Source organism: Hesperophylax consimilis, chromosome 20, assembly GCF_061612785.1.
Source record: "Hesperophylax consimilis isolate HC1 chromosome 20, BYU_Hcon_1.0, whole genome shotgun sequence".
Taxonomy (NCBI): Eukaryota; Metazoa; Arthropoda; class Insecta; order Trichoptera; family Limnephilidae; genus Hesperophylax; species Hesperophylax consimilis.
In genome coordinates, this window is record NC_142855.1 from 13,875,118 (window position 1) to 13,901,273 (window position 26,156).

Genomic DNA, 26,156 nt, shown 5'->3' on the forward strand with positions numbered 1-26,156 from the left:
ATGCACTACGTCGTGAAATATTTTAAATTGAGTCGCTATCGATAACAACCCTTACGTAGATGGCGATAAGGTTTAAATTCCCGCTTAACATCATCCGCCTGTTTTGATTTATGCAAGAAAAAACATGGCCAAAAAGTGCCTTTTATTTTATTTTGTGGATGTTCAGGCATAAATTTTTTTTGTTTTTCGATCATTTTATAAATAACTTAATTTAGCACATTATACAATAAAATCATAACCAAAAATGGGTTCGTAAGTAAGAGATTTTGAACTTTAAAGCAGTTTTCATAGGCCTTTACATTATTTTTTTCTGGGCTTATAAAAAGACTTATCTAAAAAATACTCGATTATTTCAAAGGCCAAGATGTATTCTACTCGCAGTATTTAATTAAATTATCTGAAACATTTCTAGGCGACCGAATTTTCAAACCAAAAACACATGATTTTGCATTACTACGTATGGCATCGCCTTAAGTTTCATTAATGCATGAGTTTTATCATTTATCAAACCCATAGACATCATGATTGATAGACTCGCCCTAATATGAAATACATGGGTAACATTTCAACAAACTGGAGGTAAACCACGTGACCATATTTTTGACACCAGAAAGGTTCGAGAATGCTTTGAACAAACTACGACTATGACATAGTCGTACGTTGATCGCAGAAGAGGGCACATTGAAATAACCAGATCACGCGCAATAAAGTAAGGCAACGGTTTGAAGCGCAATCCATTTTGGGCAATTTTTTTGCGCAGGATCTGAATGTTCATTTTTAAACAAACCGCCTGGCATAGCAATGCTAAAAATGATTGAGGTGGGCAAATTATAACACGTTTGTAAAAGTGTCTAACTAAATAGTGTAACAAATTATTCAATTTTGGAAAGAAGTACGAACTTTTGCTCACTCAATTTGGGATTTAAGTTTTTACTTAAGTTAAGTCTTTACTGAGCCAGCAATTTGCGCGCCGTTGTAAATAGGACTGGTAATTCATTAGCAGATTTTTCGCAGAGTGAACAATGCGAGTTGCCTAAATTGATGACCGGGTATCTCATCAAAATGACAATCCAACACACCTACAAAAAGTGATATAAAGTCATGAAAAGTAATGAAACAAAAACTAGGTTAAATAGGTTACATAGGTAACTATTTAACCTAGTTTTTGTTTCATCACTTTTAATGACTATATCACTTTTTAAAGGTGTGTTCAATTTTCATTTTGACGAAATATCATGGAACCACCTAAATACTGTCAGATACATTTATTGACACAGAAAGAGATACAGTCACACCCCTCCCTGCTCCGCTTGACGTGGTTTATTTCCCTTTCCCTGATGGGCTAGTTATCAATTTGTGTGTCTGAGATCAAACCCTATTTTACCTGTACTATAAATTTATTTTTATTTATTCATTTTCGGGAAATCAACAGTTTACATTTAATCAGTTTGTACGTAAGTATTGTATAGCTAAAATAAAACCAATTATGGATTTCCTCCTTGTGACTTTACCTCTACTGAGACAGCATAATATGGAATAAGTAAATTAAATTTGTGAGAAAGGAATATGAATTAAAAAATTTATACAAAACAAAAGATTATATAAAACGAAAATTTACAAAACAATACATTCATAGCCATGGAGAGAGGTTGTAGATATAAATCAAATCATAATAGAGATATAAACATTATTCACAAACCATCAGAGAAATATTCTTTTATGGACCTCTTGTATTTGGTGAGTTCGCAACTGAAAATATCAACCTTGGATAATACGCTATTGTAATTATTGCATAGTCTGTTCAGGCAAGAATTCTGCTTAGAGTTCGTTTTGCTTTGATCAACCCTGAACAGGACACAAGAGCGTGTTGAACGCTCAGGTACATTGAATGGAATCTTGTTTAGCAACTCTGGGCATTGAATATTATTGTTAACTACTTTATACAGGAATAGTGCATCCATAAATGTAATATTGTTTGTGGTGTAGATTGTTTTAGTGGTGTAAGTAGCATATACGCTGGATGGAGCGCTGTTTGTAACAAAAAAAGGATTGTTTATAGATAGATAATGCATGTGTGATTAAACAAAATATATGAAACATATCATTAGGTAAGTTACGTTGAGGACATGTTGTAATACTGACAACAACTTTTGAGTCCGGTCGGCTATTTAATATTACATTTTACATTACTTTTAAGAACTAGAATGATTGGATGTTTTCAAACTGAGTAAACTTGCTCAAAATCGTGAACTTGCTCAAAGGAGTTCCCACTCGCTGCAGCCTTACAACATATCCCAATTAGGGATGCCATAGTGCTACAGGCTTCGCCCAGTTGGGTCTCTTAACCACTCGAGCGATGGCTAACCAAATTTGGGTAGCACCGCTAATGCCCTTGATCGATAGCTACCCAAATTTGGGCAGGTGATTTTTAAGAATTAAAATACTTCGAACTTTCCGCAATCAGTTAATACCTGCTAGTTTGATTAAGCTTCTATCGTATACCAGAAGATGTTACTAATGTTCATCTCATGGAATACTCCAGATAATATTTTGTACCGTGTGGACGCCATTTTAAATTGTTTTCTAAAAACTGATCTGTTTACACGTTAAAAATAGCATTTTTAATGTCGTGTGACTATAGTTATTTTCAGTAGCCCACATACATACAGAAATAGTAATATTCAATATAGCGCCCTTGAGGTGATTTTGCACAAAAACGGCGCTATACAAATCATCCAAATATTATTATCTAGTTTAAATGTTTAAACTACAGTAAACAATTTATATGTTTAAACTACAGTAAGTAGTTTATATGTTTAAACTACAGTAAGAAGTTTATATGTTTAAACTACAGTAAGCAGTTTATATGTTTAAACTACAGTAAACAATTTATATATTATGTTTAAACTACAGTAAGCAGTTTATATGTTTAAACTACAGTAAACAGTTTATATGTTTAAACTACAGTAAACAGTTTATATGTTTAAACTACAGTAAACAATTTATACATTTAAACTACAGTAAACAGTTTATATTTTTCCAAATTAATATTCGGTTGAAATAAGCGCGGTTGAATCCAAAACCGAACGCGAGAACATGCTATTGCTCGAGTGGTTAACAATTCACATAAAAACTTAACGCATTATAATAAGTGTTAAAGGTAACCAACTGTAACATACGTTATAATCTACGCATTTTGCAAGTTATACACACGCAATATGAATATGAATAAATAGTTTTTCCAGATCAGAAGGTTGCGTGTTCACATCACGTCGGGGTAACCAATGTAGGAAGGTTTATTGTCGTCAGAGAGGTTAGAATATAACCTTGCGATTTACAGAATTTCCTAATCCGTAAATCGGTGTTCAATTGTTGCTGTGGAGATGTTGATTAAAACTCTCGAATTTGCTGACGATGAATTTATTGCGAGAATAATTATTACAGTTGATTCATACGGAGGTCGCGGTGTAACGATGGGGGCAGTAGTCAACCGTCATTCTGATAGTCACGGTTATCCGCTACTGGTCTAGAAGTGATACCAGTGGTATAAAATTAATACTAGAAGGAGATACAAGTACATACAAAATATTATCAAAATGTATGAGTAGACTTACATTGTTTTAGTAATAATTTTAGTATAGTATAGCCTTCTTGTCCCTAGCTTCTGTGCAGTTAAACAGATCCGCTACATCTGCGTACCTATTACTAACTTCATGTAATCTAACAGGGTTTTAGAACGAGTAGCTCGAATGGGTACATGAAATTCAATGAGGTTAATTAACTCTTTGCACGCGGCCGTATCAACTGTTGTTACGGCAGAAAGTCCATACTCACACGCGGCAGTATCAAAAGTTGACACGGAAACTTTGACGGCCGATATTCCAGCGCTCTTTCGTCATAAATGTATTTCTTGCTCACTTGGACATTCGTAGAACTATCACAATGCTGACATCTACAAGAATTTCTCAAAAATAATATTGTATTTCATAAAAAAAGATCGATAATCAAGTGCGCCTCTTCGCGCCTTTTATTCCTTTAGTTTACATTTTTGTCAACGGATGGCGTTAGTACTAGTTTGTCATTCACAACTTTTCATAACTAAAAATGATAAGTGATCATGGTGTCCCACTTGTGTCTATCACCTAAGTACACACACGCCGAGTGAATGGCCACATGTGACCACATTTAAAAGATACGGTACGTCTTTGTATGAAATTTTATGTTTTTGTTTTTATAAACATCTAAGAGTGTTGACACACGAGGATTTGTTTTCATATTGTGGAGAATAATCTATTCTCTCTATATAGTCAAATAAATCATGCCAGAATGCTATAATTTGACATTTAATTGCGTGCATAGGTATTTGAAAATATGTACCGCGTACGGGTATAGATAAAACGGAGCAAATTAACGCGTTCAAAAGGTTAAATAAAGTCTAATATAGTTCTTCTATTTGAGAGTTTTAATAAATTAATTTTTTCATATAGTTTATACCTTCAATGGGAAAATATTGTCAAATTAAAGCAGTCCTTCTACATCCTTAAAAACACTCAATTCTTTCAAAGAAATTGTAACGATGATTCAATCCAATATTGTATTTGTACGCCTCTCTTGAAAGAATTGAGTTTTTATACAGACAAAACTATTTATTCATATTGCGTGTGTACGTGCGCAAATAAGTAATTTGTCTTAATATTGTAAAGCAGTACCTTGAATACAAAAAGCCATCTACGAACACGTAGATTATAACGAGCGTTGCATTTAACCTTAAAATAAAATTTTCAATATATATATCTTTGTGATTTGGTGACGTTTGAAAGCAGGGATAATGCATAATTATCTTATTTCGATAATCATTGTTCACAGCCAGATCTATCTCTGTAACTGACTGAAAACATAAACATCTTTGTACACACGACGCCCGTACAACGAACTGAGACGCTTCCAACAAGCAAATAAATAATTAAGCCGTTCTTTGATGGGAAAGCCACTACACTATTATAATCTCAATTGATTACATACACTAATTTATTTTGCCCTATTTGACTACTTGGTTATTTTTTTGCTTGTAGGAAGCGACTGGGAGAATTGTGCAACTCCGTCTGGACGAAGCCAACAATTCACAATTTTATCTGACTGTCGTATTATTAAATATTTTTAAAAACTACGTAAAATCTAGATAAAATTTTGTATCGGTAACGCGGGGAGAGTTTGACACAAACAGAGATAAATTGCTTACATACACCATGTTTGAAACTTGTTCAACTTCAGAAAATTAAACTGCTAAATTAGATTTCCGGCAGGACATTTTGCACATAAAACTCGTCTACTCGGAGACTATCGCAGATCCTGCTGACAGTATGCGATTTGGATGGAAATATCTCTGGTCCCAACGTGTCGAAACATGTTGCCAAGGTGCGTACACGCTGCCCTCATGTATACTAGAGCGCTATCGCATGCTCACTGAAGATCCATCGAGCAAGGCAACACTTTTGTTACAAACGAACTTAACCATCACGCTGTTTCTTCGAAGGGGTAGGCAGAGAGGATGAACTGCCAAACAACTCGGTCTTGGCACACACTCCTTGCCTCATTCACATTCATACATCGTCTCATTCATACTCTTCTGTTATTCTGACTCTAGAAATGGGCTGACTCAAGTATTTTGTTCACTTTTTTTAATGTGAAATCCTGACAATCTCAATCTCAACCCTCTGGAGCCAGTGAGACTATGGCATTCCCAATTGGGTTGTGTTGTGAGCAGAGATGTGCTTTATTTCAAATAAATCCATTTCAAATGGAAATGCAAAATGGGTATTTTCCATTTTGCATTTTAAATGCTTTTCTAAAAACCATTTTGCATTTTAAATGCTTTTCTCAATGCATTTTCCATTTTAAATGCCTTTTTGCAACATTCTTCCTACTATCTCCACTCATCTTTTTTACATACGCCCCAAATATCAGTCGGTCCTCAACCTCGCTATGAGAGATAATTTACATTTGTCAAGTTGCTCCCTGGTAGGAGCCCTGGCAATTGAGTGATACCATTACAAAAAATACTGATTTAAATACTGAACATGGGGCCATGACGCTGTAATATTAAATGTTAGATAGCAGTTTCTATGTTTTTACGTTGGCAACATTAGTCCCGCGCAAATTTTTTGTGGTTTCATGATCTGCAGTCGTGGTGAGAGTTGTATATTTATGGTCGTGGTGTTTTTGGATTTACCATCATGTAATATGTTTGTTCTACATTGATGTCCATTATTAAATGACAAAATTGTTTAAAAATTTTATAATTATTTTAATTGTTTGACCTGAGAAACCATATTGCATTTTCAATGCATTTTGAAAATATTTTTTTTGCATTTTGCATTTGAAATGCTTTTCTAAAAACCATTTTGCATTTTGCATTTTCAAATGGAAAAGTTTTGACCCATTTCCATTTTGCATTTCAAATGGTTTTGGGTACCCATTTTGCACATCTCTGGTTGTGAGGCAAGCGGAAGGTGGGGAGTACCTGGTTATTCAGATCTAGTCACCAAACACGGCCAAAGCCATTTCGAGCAATGTTTCAGTTCTGAATGGTGGTTTTACACCAGGGCGATACATAGAGATCACTTGATCGCGCCAGGTCTTCCTCGGGCAATTCTAACTTATTCAACCATTCACAATTCACGTCATATATTCTTCATATACACTCATTTCTTGGTTCATCTGCTCTACATACCCAAATCATCTATAAAAATAATGTATCTCAGCCATTTTTGACTGTGGAAGTGTGTATGTACACGCATGTATTGTGTACGTATGTATTGTTTGGACAAACTCTAACTGCGTAACCTATACAGATTGCACTAATTGAATATTTAGGTGCACTTATTATATGAGCTTTGGAAATATTTATTGAAAGATTGGCAGAACAGATTAGAGGCCAATTCTTAATGAAATAAACTGCATTTGGCCATATTTGTACTTGTAGCAGTTAAACGAGAAAAAAAAACATTGTTATTATAGATGAAAAAATAAATTGTCTGTTCAAATGTGTGTTTTACTGTTTTATATAGTATCCCCTTTGAATATTAACATGACCGGTACGGAATCGTAATGGAAGATGTTTAAAGGAACTTGCGTCAGTGATTCCCTTAGAACACCGTGCATAAAATTAATTAGGTAAATATTAACTCCTGTACTTATAAACGTGTTGTAAATTTCACACAACCAATAAACAATAATCATTTTAACACACATTAATGGTTGTTTATCAGTTGTCTAAATTTTAAAACACGTTTGTTAGTAACGTCTTTTCCATTTAGCCACATTCTTTATACGAATAATGTTTTTACAAGCTATTTATTTATTTTATTTTATTTTTTTATATTAACTCCACACAGGAGGCCCTGAAGAAAATAATTTCCCTCAGGGCCTATGTCATCTTTGGGGACGCTGTGTGGAGGGTCTTTTTGTGGAGAGGAAGGAGTGCACATGGGTCTTGAAGAGTCCCATGTTGTAGGAGGGAGGAAACACAGAGGCCGGCAGTTCGTTCCACAGCCGAGCTGTTGAACTTAAGAACGAATCGTAGAAGCGACCCGTTCTCATGTGACAAATGTCAACCGTGTACAAATGTTGGGCGCGCGCGCGTTTGGCGTGTATCCCGACTACGCACCGGTGCCGAAGGGATCAATGACGCTAGTTCCTCAGAGCATCTTCCATTGTAATACCGATAGAACAAGGACAGCATACCTACCTGACGCATGTGCTCTAAAGATTGCAGTCCGTTTGTTAAGATTGGGGAATCTATCAAACGGACCGCCCGTTTTTGCACAAAGTCAAGGGTTTTTTCAGGTATTTAGGGGCTCCGGACCAGAGATGGCTGCCAAATTCGACAGTAGGGCGCACTTGCGATTTGTACAGGGTCAGCAGTTGTGTACTATTAAAGTATCTGCGGGCCCTGTACAGTACGCCCAGCTTCTGAGAGGCCAACTTTACTCTGACTTCAATGGAGCCCCCGTACCTGAGCTGGTCACTTATAGTTACACCAAGCATATCAATGGAAGGCCTGTTCGGAAGATTGCTTCCGTTGAAGGAGACTAGATTATCATTTGGATTATCAGTTGTCCGCATTTGTTGTGTTCTTTCAGCAAATTTAATATCGACAAAGTATTTGAGTGATATATAGCTGTTTTATACACATAACATTACATTCCTTATAAAGTAGGTTGGATGGATAACAGAATTTTTTTTGTACATCACTTTAAGGATCAATTTTTGAGTAATATTTAGTGGTAATATTAGCTATAAATACAGTAAATATAGTACATACCTAATTTGCATGAGTAAATGGTAATAACGTCTCTTCTAGCCATTTGTATGGTATCAGAAATACCAACATAAGAAAATGTCATCAACAGAAATTATTTTGGCTGTCATCTTCCCATACAACGAAAGCGAATTTTAATTAACATGCTAAAAATGAAAATTTCTCAAATGCGTCAGTTTCCTGTTATAGTAATTAGGGTAAATCAAAAGGTTTTATTTAAAAAAAATCGTATTAAGCGTGGCCAGCGATCCTGAATATTTACCAATTTCACAAAACACAGAGGACGACAAATCATTGCACAGCCGAGCTTGTTGAACAGAACGACCGGAAGATTCATAAATAAACCACCCACCAGAGAGTGAACCAATTTACACAATCGTAAGTGCGTTTCGTGAAGGTCAACTCAAACTGCGTGACCCATAAGTTAATCATTGAAAATCTGGGGAAAAACTGCAGTAGGTACGTGTCTACAATAAATAAACCACTCATATGTATACCGAAATAATTTTGTTTGGAGTTTTGACTTTTGACGTTTTCTGCGGCAAAATATCAACCATAGAAAACGATCTGTCAAAAATAATTCCACAGAGAAAATACAGTAAACAAATTCATAGAGTAGTGTACATTACAAAAGTTTAATATAACGTGAAATTATAGTCGATATTAAAAATACTTTTGTTAGTTTATATAAATCAGCATTGGTGGGAACGTCCAGCTTTGTAAATTGCTGGGACTTGAAGTCCAGCGGCTTTTTATAGCAACGTGTGTGATTTTTGTCAGTGGCCCAAACCGGTTGCATTTATATATATATATTTTATTAAAAGTGTCGACTCTCAAATATACTTCACATGTTTTTTTAGTTGTTAAAAATTAAGTTTTTATGGTAAGACTGTAGGACCACAAAATTTAATCAAAAAAGAGTAAATATTGTCATTAAGTTTTGACAGTTTGCGTAATGTTTCAGCAATCTTATCATTGTTTGTAAAATATAAACATTCAACTACTTTCTTAATGTGCATATAGACATGAGAAAACGCGCAAACCGAGCCACGACTTACGGGAAATGAACGAAGCAACCGCAAGCGGCATTTGGTGCTATTTGCAGTTGCTTCGTTCGATTGTTCATTTCCCTCCGAGATAGGGATCTAAGAGATTTTGGTTCAGCTCACATGATTAAAAGTCTAAAACATGGCCACACAAAACAACACTCATCCGCCATTAAATTTAAAAAAAAGAATATTTGACATTTGTCAGCCGTCAGAGCTTCTGCAGGCGCGGTCCGCACCAACTTCAGCTCGCTACATGTCATACAAATTGTTCTCACGCTATCTATGCGCTTATCCATCCGAATCTCATCAATACACTTCTCCGATAATAATAATGTCTTGAGAAAGGAAATAACTATAAACCTCTAAAAACGCCGCCATTATTTGTAATAATCTCATTATAAAAGCGTTTGAGAACTTTTTAAAGCATTTGACACGTTATTTAATTTCATCTGACGGACTATTATTTTTATTTTTCATTTCCGATCGTTTTTTGTGTTTTGTTTATTTGTCGCGGTCGGCATATATGTGTACAGTGTGATAATCAATGAGTTAATCGGAGGTTACCTATCATCAGGTTAATTCTCATCCTGCAGATTTAACATCGTAATTGTTTTAAAAACTGATAATTAATATTTATGTGTAAAGTGTGTAATCTTATATTTTTCTAATGGTGTCTTCTCCAATCTGATATTGACGATCTTCATCACGGCATCCTGAAGATTTACATCTTAATTGTTTTAAAAATTGACAGAGTTTCTCATCAGATTAATATGAATATTATTTTTTAATCGTTTGACTAGATATTCAAAAAAATGGGTGTTGTTTGATGTGAATGACAGCTATTTGTGCGTTAAATAATAAACTGTGTAATCAATTAATTTATCGGAGGTTTGCTAACAACGCACTTTCCTCCGTGCAGATTTGACATTGTAATGTGTAATAACTTTAAATAGTTTTAGGTTTTTTAAAGATTGACATGGATATTTTTAATACATTGTTTTAGTGGGGTGTTTTTACTGAACACAACTGCTATTGTGATGCTGAGTGATTGTTTGGTTAGTTCAGCGCAGCAGATGAGTGTTATTAATTAGTTTTTATGTTCTTTGAGGGTTTTCTTTCTGGTTTTTGGCAAGCCTTACACAAGCCAAGAACTATGGGACAGAGTAGCAGCGCCAGTGCTCCAGTTGGTAAGTCTATTTCTTCAAATCTATCATTTTTTACTAAAGCGGTATAGAAATTTCAATACTATGGTCAGCATCCATGCTTTGCGCGTACAGATAATTGGTGTTCCCAGTGACGTTTCTCGAAGAGCGATATGGTATTCACTTGCACCACGTGACTTATGACACGTGATACAAAGAACGATTATTCAAGCCGGTTAAATTTAACTTAGAGTAACAGTAAAGTATTACTCTTATAACTGTCATTTGCTTTGATGTTCATCAGTTAGTTTAGTTATTTGCGGTGAATACATTTATATATGACGGTTGATTAGATTTACTGATACTTTGGGAGTGCGTTGCTCCAACGCTCCTTAGAGCCAGCCGCCACTGCTGATGAAGGGGTCATTCTTCTACAATATGTTCTGTTATTGGAATATGTCCACATTAATAAAAAGAAAGACAAACATTCATTCCCGGGTTACGAATAACCTCACAATATTTGAAAATCTTACTTACTACCACCACAGTAAGCAATTTTTTTTGTTTGTGTTGTGATGGAGGACTTAGCCAGCCGAGGAATTGAACACACTACGCCTGGGTGGGACCCAAACGCGATGTCAACTCAGCCACCAACCGGTCAATACAATACAATTCAGAAACTTTTAGGCCCTATTTATGTATCGTACACGCGCAACGTCTGCGACTGCATCGGATGCGGTTTAGTGAAGTTATTCATTACGGTTGCATGTACGTACCTCGCATTCTTTTGAATTTTGCCATGCATAATCATTTGGCGATACACGGTCTTAATACAATGAGATGTCACTAATACTGCATACATTAATTCCTCTGGTATTTCTGTTGCTTGCTTGCATACATCAGGATTGGTTACAGAACTCCATCGTAGAAATATTTCATTTAAAATACTTGCATGATTCTAGTTAGGTTCTAACAAAATACTTCTTAGAATTTTCTCATTTATTAATTTTATAATTTATTTCTTTTTTAAATTAACTCTACACAGGAAGCCTGATGAAAATATTGTTATCTTTGAGAATGCTGTGTGGGGTTTTTTTTTTTAAGGAGTGAACATCGGTCTTGTAATAGGGAACAAACGCAGAGGCTTGCAAATAGTTCCACAGCCTAGCTGTGAACTCAAGAAAACGTCGTAGAAACCACCCAATCTCATATGACAAATGTCTATCGCTTACAAATGTTGGGCGCATGTTCAATGTGTTTCCCAAATTTTCAACGATGCCGGAGGTATCATTGGCACTAGTTCCTCGAAGCATCATCCATTGAAATACCTTTAGATCAAGGTCATCTGTGCTCTAAAGATGCAATATCATTAACACTAATTATTTTTTAATTTAATTATTTATTATTCAGAGAAAATTGACAATTTAAGTAAGTGTACAAAAAAAAAATTTAATGCTAATACTAGGATTAACATCAAATCCAAATAATAACAGCTGATATTGTAAATAAAGCAAAGTTTCAAATACAAAGTAAGTATGTACTTTGTACATTCGTATATGCGTACAATTATTCATGTTTGTTCCAAACCAGTAACACTGAAAACAGGAAAATTATTTACTCCTAAGGTAAAAAATAAATATACTGATGTGTATTATAAAACAGAAGATTAAAAAAAAGAAGAAAAATAATGTCTGTTGTATCTATAGAAAAAAAAAAACTGATAAGTAATGGCAAAATACCAACGCTGTAATTAATATTGAATTTAAATAATAGTACTTGAAATGGTAAAGTCAACCAAAGTACGGGTTTTCCAATAAGAGGTGTTATTTTGAATAGCCCGCTATTTCGGTAGATGTTACTTTTGAAGCTGTCATTTTTTGACATTTGACAAGTAGAAACTACGCCATTAACCTGAAGGATCCGACCAACTACAATTGTAGTTGAAGGAAAATTCTCCTACAAGCCGACCCACTACAATAGCAGTTTCGAGAATTCGTCATGTTCATCTCCAAATATTGAGTTAATTTACCGGTAAATTTTCGAAGTAAAAGCTTCATACTCTAAAACTGAATGTTTTCTATCATACCATTTAAAGAGGAACTCCTTTTTACTTACAGTGATTTTTTAATTAATTTTTTTGTATCCATGTATCCCTTCACAATTCATCAAACTTTTTGTCACTCGCATACAGTCTCGTAACGCGCGTCGATGTATGCGTGAAGTCCCGTTGCCGCGAGTGTGTTTACATTACAGACTGAGTTATTGCTACTTGCGGTGAATATAATTGTTTATTAGAATTTTTTATCTTTATAGCTAATAATAAACTGTTTGAGAAATGTGGAATCCTTTGTCCAATATAAGATAATCTTGTTAATATTTACATTAGTGAAGTGATTACTCTAGATTTACCATTTTATTTAGGAACATTTATTCTTCGGGTGTCTTCAAAAATATTCCGTTGCGGTGCATATACTTCCATGGTCCATTTTTTTATTATCTCCAATAATTTCACATAAATAGTTTGGGTTTTTAATTCTTAAAAATGAATAACGAAGACATCGAAAACTTTGTGTTAGATTGTGATTCGGACTTTTCCATGAGTGACGATGAAGACTATATTCCAGAAGATTTGGAGAGTTTAGATGAATCATCAGAAAACGGAGATAATGAAATTGACATTTCTGGTTTGGACGAACAATCCTCCCCTGATATAAATTTTATGAATTTCTCGCCAATATGGGAAAATTGAATTAATTTCCAACCTGAAGAACACAATTTTAATCAACAATCTGGTTTAAGAGATTGTGAACTCAATCAGGAGAGTAGTGAAGTTGAATTTTTTGAACTTTTCCTAAATAAAACTGTCGTGGGTTGCATTACAACCGAAACCAACAGATATTTTGATACTGTAAAATCACAAAAAGTATTTGCTCCAAATTCGAGTTTACATAAACGAAAAAATGTTGATACAGAGGAAATGTATGTGTTCATTGCCCTGACTATGCTAATGGCAAGAAGCAAGAAGGGAAAAATCCGTCAATATTGGACACTAGACAAGCTCATTTCATCGCCTATATTTGGAGAAACCATGTCAAGAGATCGGGATTTATCCATTTTGCTTAAAATTTGCTTAAAATTAAAAATTCATGCTTATGCTCCATATCATACTGTACAGAAGTTATAATAATTTAAGTGTCCGCAGCGCTTAATACTCTTATGGTTACCCTATCTAATATGAACACGATGTCTTGTAAGTGTATGTGTAGCCGGGGGGAAAAAAGCGACTGCGTAGTAAGAAATCAATAATTGTAATCAATGTGTTAATAAAACGGCAGATAAATTTTCATAAGATGACTGACAAAGGTACATTATTTATGTGTGAAGAAAAAATTCTTCGATATTATAATGAATAAATAAACAATGAGTGATTATATTTGGAGTGGCTGCATTTTGAAGGTAAATTTGCTTTTACATTTAACATAACACAAAATCAGAGACTAAAAACCTAATTTTCGATATACGTATACAATAAAACAACCTTTAAGAATGCCATAAAATAAAATTTATAACTTAAAACCTGTTTGGTGCAGCTGTATAAATTTTTAAACAGTGACACAAAATTTCAGAAAATCATGCCGGTCCAGGCAACCAATTCATTGAGATCCTTCCCGGTTCCTAAGGGTTAATAAAAATTTAACGATACACGCTTCAACAACGCATTGAAATTATTAAAATTCACTTGAGTGAATCAAATGCAAATCATCTTGAGTGATGAGGCCCATTTCCACCTCGGTGGCTTCGTCAACAAGCAAAATTGTCCCATCTGGGGCTCGGAAAACCCAAGAGTTATTGTTAAAAAGCCTCCTATCCTCAACATGTGACTTTTTGGTGCAGTTTATGGTCCGGCGGAGTCATTGGACCTTAATTTTTCGAAAATGAGGCTGGAGCAACAGTTACTGTGAAGGGATTGCGCTATCGAGAGATGATTAATGATTTTTTATGGCTGGAATTGGATGGTATTGATCTGGACAACGTTTACTTTCAACAAGACGGCGCTACGTGCCACAGAAGTAACGAAACCATTGATCTTTTACGGGAAAAGTTTCTTTGAATATCAAAATAACACCTCTTATTGGAAAACCCTGTATAATATACATATCAAGTATGTCCATACTTGCCATATGTCCAGTCATTAATATGCGTCTAAAAAACAAATAAACAAATGAGTACTTGATTTAAATTGTTGGAAAATACCAGATCTAGTATAATATCTACCATCGAACCTCTTCTAAAATCCCAAAAAATGGTAATACGTGTCATTAACAAGCGCCCGACAAGATACCCCTCTACTCGACTCCTCGTAGAGTATAAGGACTTAAACATACGACAACTTCACCTATAATTTTCGCTAATATATTTCCTGTTCAAATATAAAAACAAAACTCTCTTACAACACAACTACACCACCAGAACAATAACCAACGGTCACTACAAAGTACCTTCACTACATACCACGTCAGCTCAAAGACAAGCTTTTCTTCCTAGCTACTAAAATCTTTAACCTTATCCCTAAAAACCGTGAGTCAACCCCATTCCTTTAAAAAACAAATAACGAAATGGATCCTTACACACGGAATACATTACAACTACAATACCCATTCATTCTACACTCTATCAATTTAATCACCTTTCAGACAAAACATAATATATCCTTATTCCCTAACTTAGAGGTATAGTATGTACATAATTAATTAGTGTGATCTATTTACTAATAATTTCTCAAACTTTTCATCTTCTTATAATTCTCTAACTTCTCCATCCTCTTCTTGCAACCCAAACTAGCTTTACATCATTTTCCTTTTTATATTATAGTAATGTATAGATTCTATATCTGCAAACTGTAAAATTAACCCGCCATAACACAGGGTCATCCCGAGCATGGAGGGTGAAATATCACAAAAAACCACATGTACTCATGTATCAATAAAATAAATAATATACGGTAAAAAGTGTAATAGTTAAGTTATTTATTAATTATAAAGAATAAATTATAAACAACAAGTACAAGAGGTACGAAAAAAAAATTGTTAATAATGACTTATTAAAAAGAATAATTTGTCAACTATGCCAGACATAAATGATTATCAATTACAAAGTAACAACAATGTATGCTTAATTACTTATCTATTGACACTGCATCTTTTGTATGGTAACAGACTTTCGTGATCAATTTCAGAGTATTTATTACCTAATTTATGCAAGCGATATAATATATATGTATATTTTTTTAATGATAAACTATTGTTTATAAGACAAGTTTTTTTTTATGCATAGCACTAAGGATAAAAAATAATTATAAGCAATAATTAGTCGCTTGAAATATCAATACAAATTGAAAACGTCTCCCGAGTAAAAATAAATGCCGCCGACGGGAATTGAACCCGTGCCTTCTGATGTCCGGTCAGGTGCTCTGAAACCACTGAGCTATGTCGGCTTATTTCCAACCTGCCAAATAATTCAATATGTACTAGTACCTTAATCAACAATTACTGCTCTGAAATTATTTGCCTTTTGAATCTCACAAAATTATTAACACCAAATATATCAATAAGTTCACAGCGTTTGTTTGCGCGGTGATGAATTCTTGGAATTGGAGAATAAATAGAGTAGTTAGTATTGAGGTTATTGTTACATTTAAAAGTGTCTTTGCTTCGAGTTTGTCTGGCAGGTACATTCATATAAATTAATTCCAATAAATCAGGGCTGTCAATTAGAGATTCGATAATTTTGAATAAGAATAATAAATCAGTTAAAAGTCTTCTATCCGATAGTTTGAGAAGTTTGGTTTCGGTACGTAAGTTATTATAATTTATAAATTCGATGGAAATATTCATTTTAAAATTGATGAATTACCGAAGGAATTTATTTTGTACCTTTTCTAAGGCTTGAAAATGAACTTTGTAGAACGGTGACCATACTGTTGAAGTATATTCTAATTTACTTCGTTACTAATGAGCAAAATAGACTATGATTACTATAATATGCAAAATAGAATGGACGAGAGTAGAGACAGTTGCGTTGCAACATTTGCGGGCATGGGCGAGGTGCAGACTTTTTACTTGTGGTTGTCGGCAACGATGAGTTTTTCTGCCACCGAACTATTTAAATTTTTATTTTGGTACAATATTTTTTGTTTTCCAGTAATTTTGGCCGCACTGGGTGGCTTACCTGTGCTGAGGCCTATATTATAACTAACTAACTAATCATCACGCTGCCTATCCCAGCAGGGGTAGGCAGAGAGGATGGACCGCCAAACAACTCGGTCACACCACACACTCCTTGCCTCATTTACATTCATACATCATCTCATACATACTCTTCTATTATTAATTCACTTGGTCGTGCCATGTCTTCCTCGGGCGTCCCCGACTTCTGCTACCATTCACATTTGCATCGTATATTCTCCTTACACTCCTTTCTTCGCTCATTCGCTCTACATGCCCAAACCATCTAAGCGTCCCTTTCTTGATCTTACTCATTACGCTTACATCAGCCTTGCACTCTTTGCGGATCTCCACATTCCTCACACGATCATACATGGTTTTACCACACATACGCCTAAGGGTTCTCATTTCAACAGCATTCAATCTACTTTCATCCTTCCTTTGCCAGTTCCATGCCTCACTTCCATACATCAGGGTAGGTACCAGCACTCCATTGTGGACTGCTAACTTTGCTTCTTAAATTATAACTAAAGGCTTTCGAGACTGTTCCATATTCAAATTCTACTAACATATCATTTCCTCCAAGTACTTACTAAGTGATATTTTAAAAATAGTTGCCGAAGCTAAAGTCTCGTCTGCGGGCTGCGTAACTTGCCTTGCCAAGATGAAATCTGACAATTTAGTTTATACCGACTAAATAAATAATGTACAAATTAAAATTACACATTTTAAGTATAGAATAAAAAAAATTGTCTATTAAAATATATAAATTATACTTATGTACTCTTCTTGTCTTGATTTTTGACAGTATTTTTTTTTTTTTATGTGAATCTACACACATTCCCAGCTGCTCTCAACCTTCTGCAGCCAGTGAGACTATGACATCCCAGATTGGGGTATGTGGTGAGGTTGAAGGTAGTTGGAGTGGGTACGGGTACTGTCAGACCAGGAGGCCTACTCTGTATCTTTCGGGTTAACAAACCAGTAAGTTCGTGGTTCAACCTTTCCTTGCCGGTGCTGTCAACTGAGCGAACATCGTCTATAATTAATACAATATCTCTCTAAATATGTAACAGTTATAATTTATCAGTTAAACCACGTTGGCGCCATTTATAGCAGGTTTTATTAGATAATAATAAAAATAACGCCTGTGTCATACAAAAACCACAAGTACAATCTCAACCAGCAGTTGTAACATGTATGGAAAAAGAACCAACATCGGGTTTGCTACGATTATGAAATGAAAGAGAAAAGAATTTTCAATATAACATAATATTTCAACATCGCATAGAGCAAGAGATCTCTACTTACAACAAAATTAGTTTACATCTCAGGGGTGTGCGACAATACGAAGTATTTGAACGCACGGGCGGAATTTATATTGGTAGCAAAAGTTTGAGTGTGACATAGTGTAATGACATAAAATATCTAACCTGTTAACGTGAGTAGGGCGCCAAACAACACTTGAAAGCGTTGTTAAATTTATAAGCGGTGCAACCAGCGAATTAATTTTATCTAGCTGATTGTGTCATCGCTTCGCCCGGAAGTCTGTCGACTGGAGCGCTCGCTCGTATCTTCCCTCTGAAGTCGCGTCGTCCCCAGCTGGCTGCCCGATTGGTACTCACGGTCCAACGCCTCTCGAAATTCTCTCTCGAGCTCCCTTCTAGAATGGGCCATAGAGCCCACGTCACATAGATAACTGAAAGGTCTTGTCAGATCTTTGAAAATTAATGGCAGGGCAAAATTGAACTGCTACAAATATACTAAACACACAGTTCAAATTTTAGGTATTCCTCATCAATACATTTATGTATTGCATTAAGTAATTACAATATATAAATATTTACCGATTATGTAGCACCGGAGGACGAGGAATTTTTGAACACCGTAAGGGAAGGGTTAAGAGGAAGCTACAAGCCAAAAATGTGTATATTCTTGGTATACTTGGTTCGTCATTAGGACATGCAAGCAGTTCAATAACCAAGATGCTATGTTAGCATTGTTCGATGGCATACTGAGAAGCAAGCTGCTGGAGTATGCGAGCGATGTTTGGGCACCGTACTACCAGAAGTACATTGATATGATAGAGCAAATCCAGAAGAAATTCCTCAGGTATGTCTATATGCAGACGCATGGAACCTAACCTAAGTTCATGCACCATATCGACTCACTTGAGGAAACTAATTCTGTGAGTCTGGAAACTAGGCGGAAAGCAAGTCTAGCTATTATGTCTTTCAAAATTTGGAACAATTTTATTGATAGCCCATTCCTCTTGGGATGCTATGATTTATATGTACCAGACCACTACAGCCGAAGTCGATACCATGACTTATTCAGAGTACCAAAAGGCAAAACGACGTCCTGGTAAAGCATAGCATGACGAGGGGAGTGGTGCTGTTGAACGAACTAGCAAAGAATTTGGATGTAAGTGACACTTTTTTTTTATTTTTTATATTAACTCCACACAGGAGGCCCTGAAGAAAATAATTTCCCTCAGGGCCTATGTCATCTTTGGGGATGCTGTGTGGAGGGTCTTTTTGTGGAGAGGAGGAGTGAACATGGGTCTTGAAGAGTCCCATGTTGTAGGAGGGAGGAAACACAGAGGCCGGCAGTTCGTTCCACAGCCGAGCTGTGGAACTTAAGGACGAATCGTAGAAGCGACCCGTTCTCATGTGACAAGTGTCAACTGTGTACAAATGTTGGGCACGCGTTTGGCGTGTATCCTGACTACGCACCGGTGCCGAAGGGATCAATGACGCTAGTTCCTCAGAGCATCTTCCATTGTAATACCGATAGAACAAGGACAGCATACCTACCTGACGCCTGTGCTCTAAAGATTGCAGTCCGTTTGTTAAGATTGGGGAATCTATCAAACGGACCGCCCGTTTTTGCACAGAGTGTAGGGTTTTTTTCAGGTATTTAGGGGCTCCGGACCAGAGATGGCTGCCAAATTCGACAGTAGGGCGCACTTGCGATTTGTACAGGGTCAGCAGTTGTGTATTATTAAAGTATCTGCGGGCCCTGTACAGTACGCCCAGCTACTGAGAGGCCAACTTTACTCTGGCTTCAATGGAGCCCCCGTACCTGAGCTGGTCACTTATAGTTACACCCAGCATATCAATGGAAGGCCTGTTTGGAAGATTGCTTCCGTTGAAGGAGACTAGATTATCATTTGGATCCCTTTTAGACGTAATCAGACAGGATTGGGTCTTTGAAACATTAAATTCGACGAGATTATTTTTACCCCAGGAGGAAATACTCTCGAGATAACCGTCCATTCTCTGCTTCAAAGCCCTCCCAGCCGTTGGAGTTTGTGTGCCCTTTGGGGGCTTGTCAAACAAAAAGCAATCATGAACTGTACTGTTCTCTAAATGACCTAAAACAATTAATGAAGAGTCACTTACCTAAATGCTGATATGATGTAAAATTGTACTGTAACTGGAATGAATGTTCTGTTGTACAATAAAATAAAAAAATATTGTAGGTAATAGGCATTAAAATCGCTTGACAAACGTTCGATTTCAAGCACAAAACTGTATTTTTTTGTAAATAATTTTATAAGATAGCAAAAAAGTTAATCAAGTGAAACTGTCACAGATAATCTTAGCTATAATACTGTATTTTTTTAAAGTTGTTTCCTTTACGCGTTCATACATTTCTATTGAAAATAAAAATTCTTTTAGTAGTTTACATTTATATTTTTTATTGATAAATTTATTTTTTCATCTGTATTCTACTCAAGCGAAACGATAGGAAAACCTTCAATTAATAATGTACACCAATTCGTTATAAAGATTAATCAAAATAGTAATTTGGCATTAAGCTTCGCCTTAATACGGGTTTGTAACGTGGTTAAACGGGCGGCAGGAAAGTTTCGAAAGATAAATTCCTGGTAAACAGTATACGATACACAAAACCTGGAAAATGCTTTGCAACTTTTTGTTGATTTTTTTCATGATGTTGTGTTTTAAATGTCACCTGTTCCCAACCGTCTGGAATCAGTTAGATGACACCCTCAACTGTATGTTGTGAGGATGAAGGTAGTAATGAGGGGAAGGTTGGAGAGGACCTGGCTATTTAGATATGGTCACAAAACACCGCTAAAGCCAATTCAAGCTACCAACGATTCAATTCTGTTGTGTCCTAGCAGAAATTTTATGCAATTTTCATAATGCAAAATCTCACATTCGAAAGATATTTGGCTTCAAATTTTATAATATTTTGCATAGAATTTGTGTCTTTTTTTATGATATTATTGTATATTGTATATTTTTCCGCGTAATAAATGATAAAATCATCAATAAAAAAATGATGATTATTAGATGGAATCATTCTAATATCCGAGACGCGCTCCTTTATTTCGTCTTAGCGGAGCTTCGCACATTTTTTAGTTCACTACTTTTAGGTCGAAGTGTAGATGGCAGTAGCGTATTAAAAAACCACTTTCATTATTTTGTTTTCTTGCGGATTTTAGGATTGTAGATGGCAGCTCAATAAATTTATTATTAAATATACAGGGTTTTCCAATAAGAGGTGTTATTTTGAATAGCCCTCTATTTCGGTAGATGTTACTTTTGAAGCTGTCATTTTTTGACATTTGACAAGTAGAAACTACGCCATTAATAAAAATGGAACGATACACGCTTCAACAACGTATTGAAATTATTAAAATTCACTTGAGTGAATCAAATGCAAATCATCTTGAGTGATGAGGCCCATTTCCACCTCGGTGGCTTCGTCAACAAGCAAAATTGTCGCATCTGGGGCTCGGAAAACCAAAGAGTTATTGTTGAAAAGCCTCTCTATCCTTAACGTGTGACTGTTTGGTGCGGTTTATGGTCCGGCGGAGTCATTGGACCTTACTTTTTCGAAAATGAGGCTGGAACAACAGTTACGGTGAATGGATTGCGCTATCGAGAGATGATCAATGATTTTTTTATGGCTGGAATTGGATGGTATTGATCTGGACAACGTTTACTTTCAACAAGACGGCGCTACGTGCCACACAAGCAACGAAACCATTGATCTTTTACGATTAAATATCAAAATAACACCTCTTATTGGAAAACCCTGTAGTTAATATCAAGTTTCAGTTTGCTGGCACGCTGTAATATTAATCCACGTAAAAGTATAACCCAACAAAAACACATTTACCAGTCGATTTTTGTTTTTTAAGGCCCCGTAGTGAGCGTTCAAAGATGGTTTAAAAGGGAGATATGTAAATACGAATGTTGAAAGACCGCGCTAATTAAAAAAAAAAACGATAATAATTAAGCGAAAATATTTAATAAAACACTACTCGTTTGAAATAGAGCACAAATCTCTCGAGAAATGCTTTAGTTGCATTTAAAGATACACTGTGAATTTTTTCATGCCTATAACATATTAAATAACAGCACAAAACATGTTTTTAATAATTTTTGGAACTTACTTTGCGATTTTTTTCTATCGAGAGAATTTCATATAATTAACGTTTCGGCATAACAAATTCATAAATATTATCTTCAAAAAATAACTTTTTTTTGGAACTTAAAAACTTAAAGAGTTAGCGAGAAACTTTTTTATATAAATTGGCTATGGCTTAAATAAAAATACCTTACAAGTGTTCCAACCTCTCCAGCAGGATTCTCTCGACCCATCTCCTTGCACAGCAGTGGGAGGGATGATTACGTTCGTTAAAATATATAGTTATATATTGGGAGTTAGGTATCTTTATGCTGTGAGCCTTAAGGGATAGGGGTAGAGAAAGGTTGGGAAGTACCCGGCTATTCAGTTCTGATCATTAAACATGGCTATCACCATTTGAAGAACTTTTAAGTTTCAGAATGATGTTTATTCACCAGGGCGATACTGAGAGTATAGATATAGCACCCTGGAACATGTCACAACGTGAACTAGTAGTTGACCAAGAGTCCAAAATAGTTTTTTTCTAATTTTCTCTGAAATCGTAAGGTTCGTAAGTAGGAACTTTTATTCCTACCTACTTAATTATTAACTATAGGTACATATTTTTAATTTAAAACAAGGATTTATACAATTTGTCCAAAGAAACGTCACTATCTCAGTGACAAGCCTTTTAACAAACTTTATTTAGGCAAGTAAGTACTATAATAATATTGAAAATTTCATTCAAGTTGAAACAGCCAAAATCACCTTGTCAAAGTAAGCCATATGTGCCATGTAAGTCACGACTGCCATGTAGTCAAGGTAAGTCATGTAGTCAAGGTAAGCCATGTAGTGAAGGTAAGCCATGTAGTCAAAGTAAGTCATGTAGTCCAAGTAAACCACGCAGTCAAAGTAAGCCATGTAGTCAAAGTAAGCCATGTAGTCAAAGTGAGCCATGTAGTCAAGGTAAGCCATGCAGTCAATTTAAGCCATGTAGTCAAAGTAAGTCATGTAGTCAAGATAAGCCATGTAGTCAAAGTAAGTCATGTATTCAAAGTAAGTCATGTAGTCAAAGTAAGCCATGTAGTCAAAGTAAGCCATTTAGTCAATTTAAGCCATGTAGTCAAAGTAAGCCATGTAGTTAAAGTAAGCCATGTAGTCAAGGTAAGCCATGCAGTCAATTTAAGCCATGTAGTCAAAGTAAGTCATGTAGTCAAGATAAGCCATGTAGTCAAAGTAAGTCATGTATTCAAAGTAAGTCATGTAGTCAAAGTAAGCCATGTAGTCAAAGTAAGCCATTTAGTCAATTTAAGCCATGTAGTCAAAGTAAGCCATGTAGTCAAAGTAAGCCATGTAGTCAAGGTAAGCCATGTAGTCAATTTAAGCCATGTAGTCAAAGTAAGTCATGTAGTCAAAGTAAGGCGTGCTTGAATAATAAAGTTAATGCAGCAGATTTTCGGAACCAGAAATGAAAGGTACAAACAAATTTACAGACATATGAAATGCCAAACAGTCGAATAAAAACGCTCTAACTAATAGAATATAAAATAACGCAATTATTATATATCCAATACTTTTTTTGACTAATCACTTTTCAAAAGTGTCCTGTTTGAAATCTGCCGTGGTTACAAGTCAAGGTTTTCACTATTCCAATCTAATCTCACGTATACATTTGCGAACCGAAACGCGAACCGAGCCACGAATTTCGGGAAAGGAACGAATCAACTGCAAGCGGCGTTTCGCGCCATTTGCGGTTGCTTCGTTTCTTTCCCATAAGTTGAGGTTCAGTTCGGCAGTTCGGCTCGCAGATGTACACGTAGCATTACGCGCTGCGTAATATTTACACAACTATTGTTAATTTGGGAGGCGGGTTTGCACCTCTGCCATAGGTCACCCCAATTGTTTTGTTACGTTTGGTGATTTAGCAGGGGTGCCCGGGTTCATCGGGTGAGATGTGTTCAGGATGCGCCTGCCCACCAGCTGCGTGGTGTGCCAGATCGGTAGAGGCTGGTTTGGGCAGACCTTTCGACCTCTCCAACTGGTCTCTTGACACATCGCCGGGAGGGATAGATACGTCTGTCACTCCTGTACACACTATCCCTAGATTTCTACCCAGCCCTCATACCTTATACCTTACCAAGAACTTTGTCTCTTTACTTTCCTTTAAAAACCACACAGCATTCCCAAAGATGACATAGGCCCCGAGCTGATGGCACAGCCACCGGTTAGTGTAAAATTTCAATAAAATCAATTTTTTAACATAATCGCATTTTGACTAGTTTAGTTAGATATACAGGATGTATCGGCACGTACCCGACAAACTTTAACCAGCTATTCCTTAGCACATTTGGAGTAAGAAATGTTATGGGCGCTTTGCTGTCCGGTAACGTTTTTTTTTAATAAAAAATTTACTATTCATATTTTCACCACATGTCACCACCGTTTTATCCTTTGTCAAAGTTTGAAAACCCATCTGGCAATATTTTATTCGAATTCTGTTGAATAATGCAGGTGTGTACCTATATTGGCGCACTTTTACAATCACAACGAAATGGCACGGCACCATTCGTCTCATTTTTAACTATTATTATTTAGTGTGTGCGAAAGAGCGAAGACGCTTTTCGACATACTTGCTTATAACAGCTGTTGAACCCGAAAAGCAATGCCAATGACAGTGATGTAGTGTGGAAATTTTTAATTTTTTTGTTTTTAATTGAAAAAAAAATGCTACCGGACAGCAAACTGCTCATAACATTTTTTGCTCCAAATGTGCTAAGGAATAGCTGGTTAAAGTTTGTCGGGTTAGTGCCGATACACCCTGTATAATATATATAATATTGTTTACTTAGATGAGAATCATCAGCTGTGTGTTCTCTGGAGGGGACAGAGGTAACGAACTAGCGGCCCGGAAGCCAAGCAAGGATAGGGACTTGGAATGGGAGGGCAGAGCACCGTGGGAACTGCGGCGATGTCTGTAACTAGCTGTAATGCCGTGTCGGTGCTGTAACCGTAACCATGTAACTCGCCACAAACATACACACACACACACACACACATACAGCGAAGGTGGTTCGGATTCATCTGGACACTATTAGAAAGGAATTACATGTAAAAATATATCGATCATTGTTCTTACCACGAATTGTGTATACCTCGTATTATGAAATAGATTAATCTCGAACACAGATGATAGCGAACAATGAAAATCACCGACACAGATTATTCCGCACATGGATTATCTTGGACGCGGTTTATTGCGAACAATGAAAATCACGAACACAGATTATTCCGCACATGGATTATCTTGGACGCGGTTTATTGCGAACAATGAAAATCACGAACACAGATTATTCCGCGCATGGATTATCTTGGACGCGGTTTATTGAGAACAATGAAAATCGCGAACACAGATTTTTCCGCGCATGGATTATCTTAGACACGGTTTATTGAGAACAATGAAAATCACGAACACAGATTTTTCCGCACATGGATTATCTTGGACACGGTTTATTGCGAACAATGAAAATCACGAACACAGATTTTTCCGAATTTGGATTATCTTGGACCAGGTTTATTGAGAACAATGAAAATCACGAACACCGATTATTCTGCACGTGGATTATCTTGGACGCGGTTTATTGCGAACAATGAAAATCACGAACACAGATTATTCCGTACATGGATTATCTTGGACGCGGTTTATTGCGAACAATGAAAATCACGAACACAGATTATTCCGTACATGGATTATCTTGGACGCGGTTTATTGCGAACAATGAAAATCACGAACACAGATTTTTCCGAATTTGGATTATCTTGGACCAGGTTTATTGAGAACAATGAAAATCACGAACACCGATTATTCCGCACGTGGATTATCTTGGACGCGGTTTATTGCGAACAATGAAAATCACGAACACAGATTATTCCGTACATGGATTATCTTGGACGCGGTTTATTGCGAACAATGAAAATCGCGAACACAGATTATTCCGCACATGGATTATCTTGGACGCGGTTTATTGCGAACAATGAA

The 26,156-nt window shown here is 35.9% G+C and overlaps 1 protein-coding gene across 1 annotated transcript in view; it reads left to right on the top strand.

The window, feature by feature from the left end:
• The first annotated feature begins 9,679 nt into the window (after positions 1–9,679).
• Positions 9,680–26,156, top strand: part of neur (E3 ubiquitin-protein ligase neur) — an 80,253-nt gene continuing 63,776 nt past the window's right edge. The window contains exon 1 of the mRNA XM_089643650.1: positions 9,680–10,556. Coding sequence (XP_089499776.1) covers positions 10,466–10,556 — 91 coding nt within the window. The 5' untranslated portion in view covers positions 9,680–10,465. The remainder of the gene's footprint in view (positions 10,557–26,156) is intronic.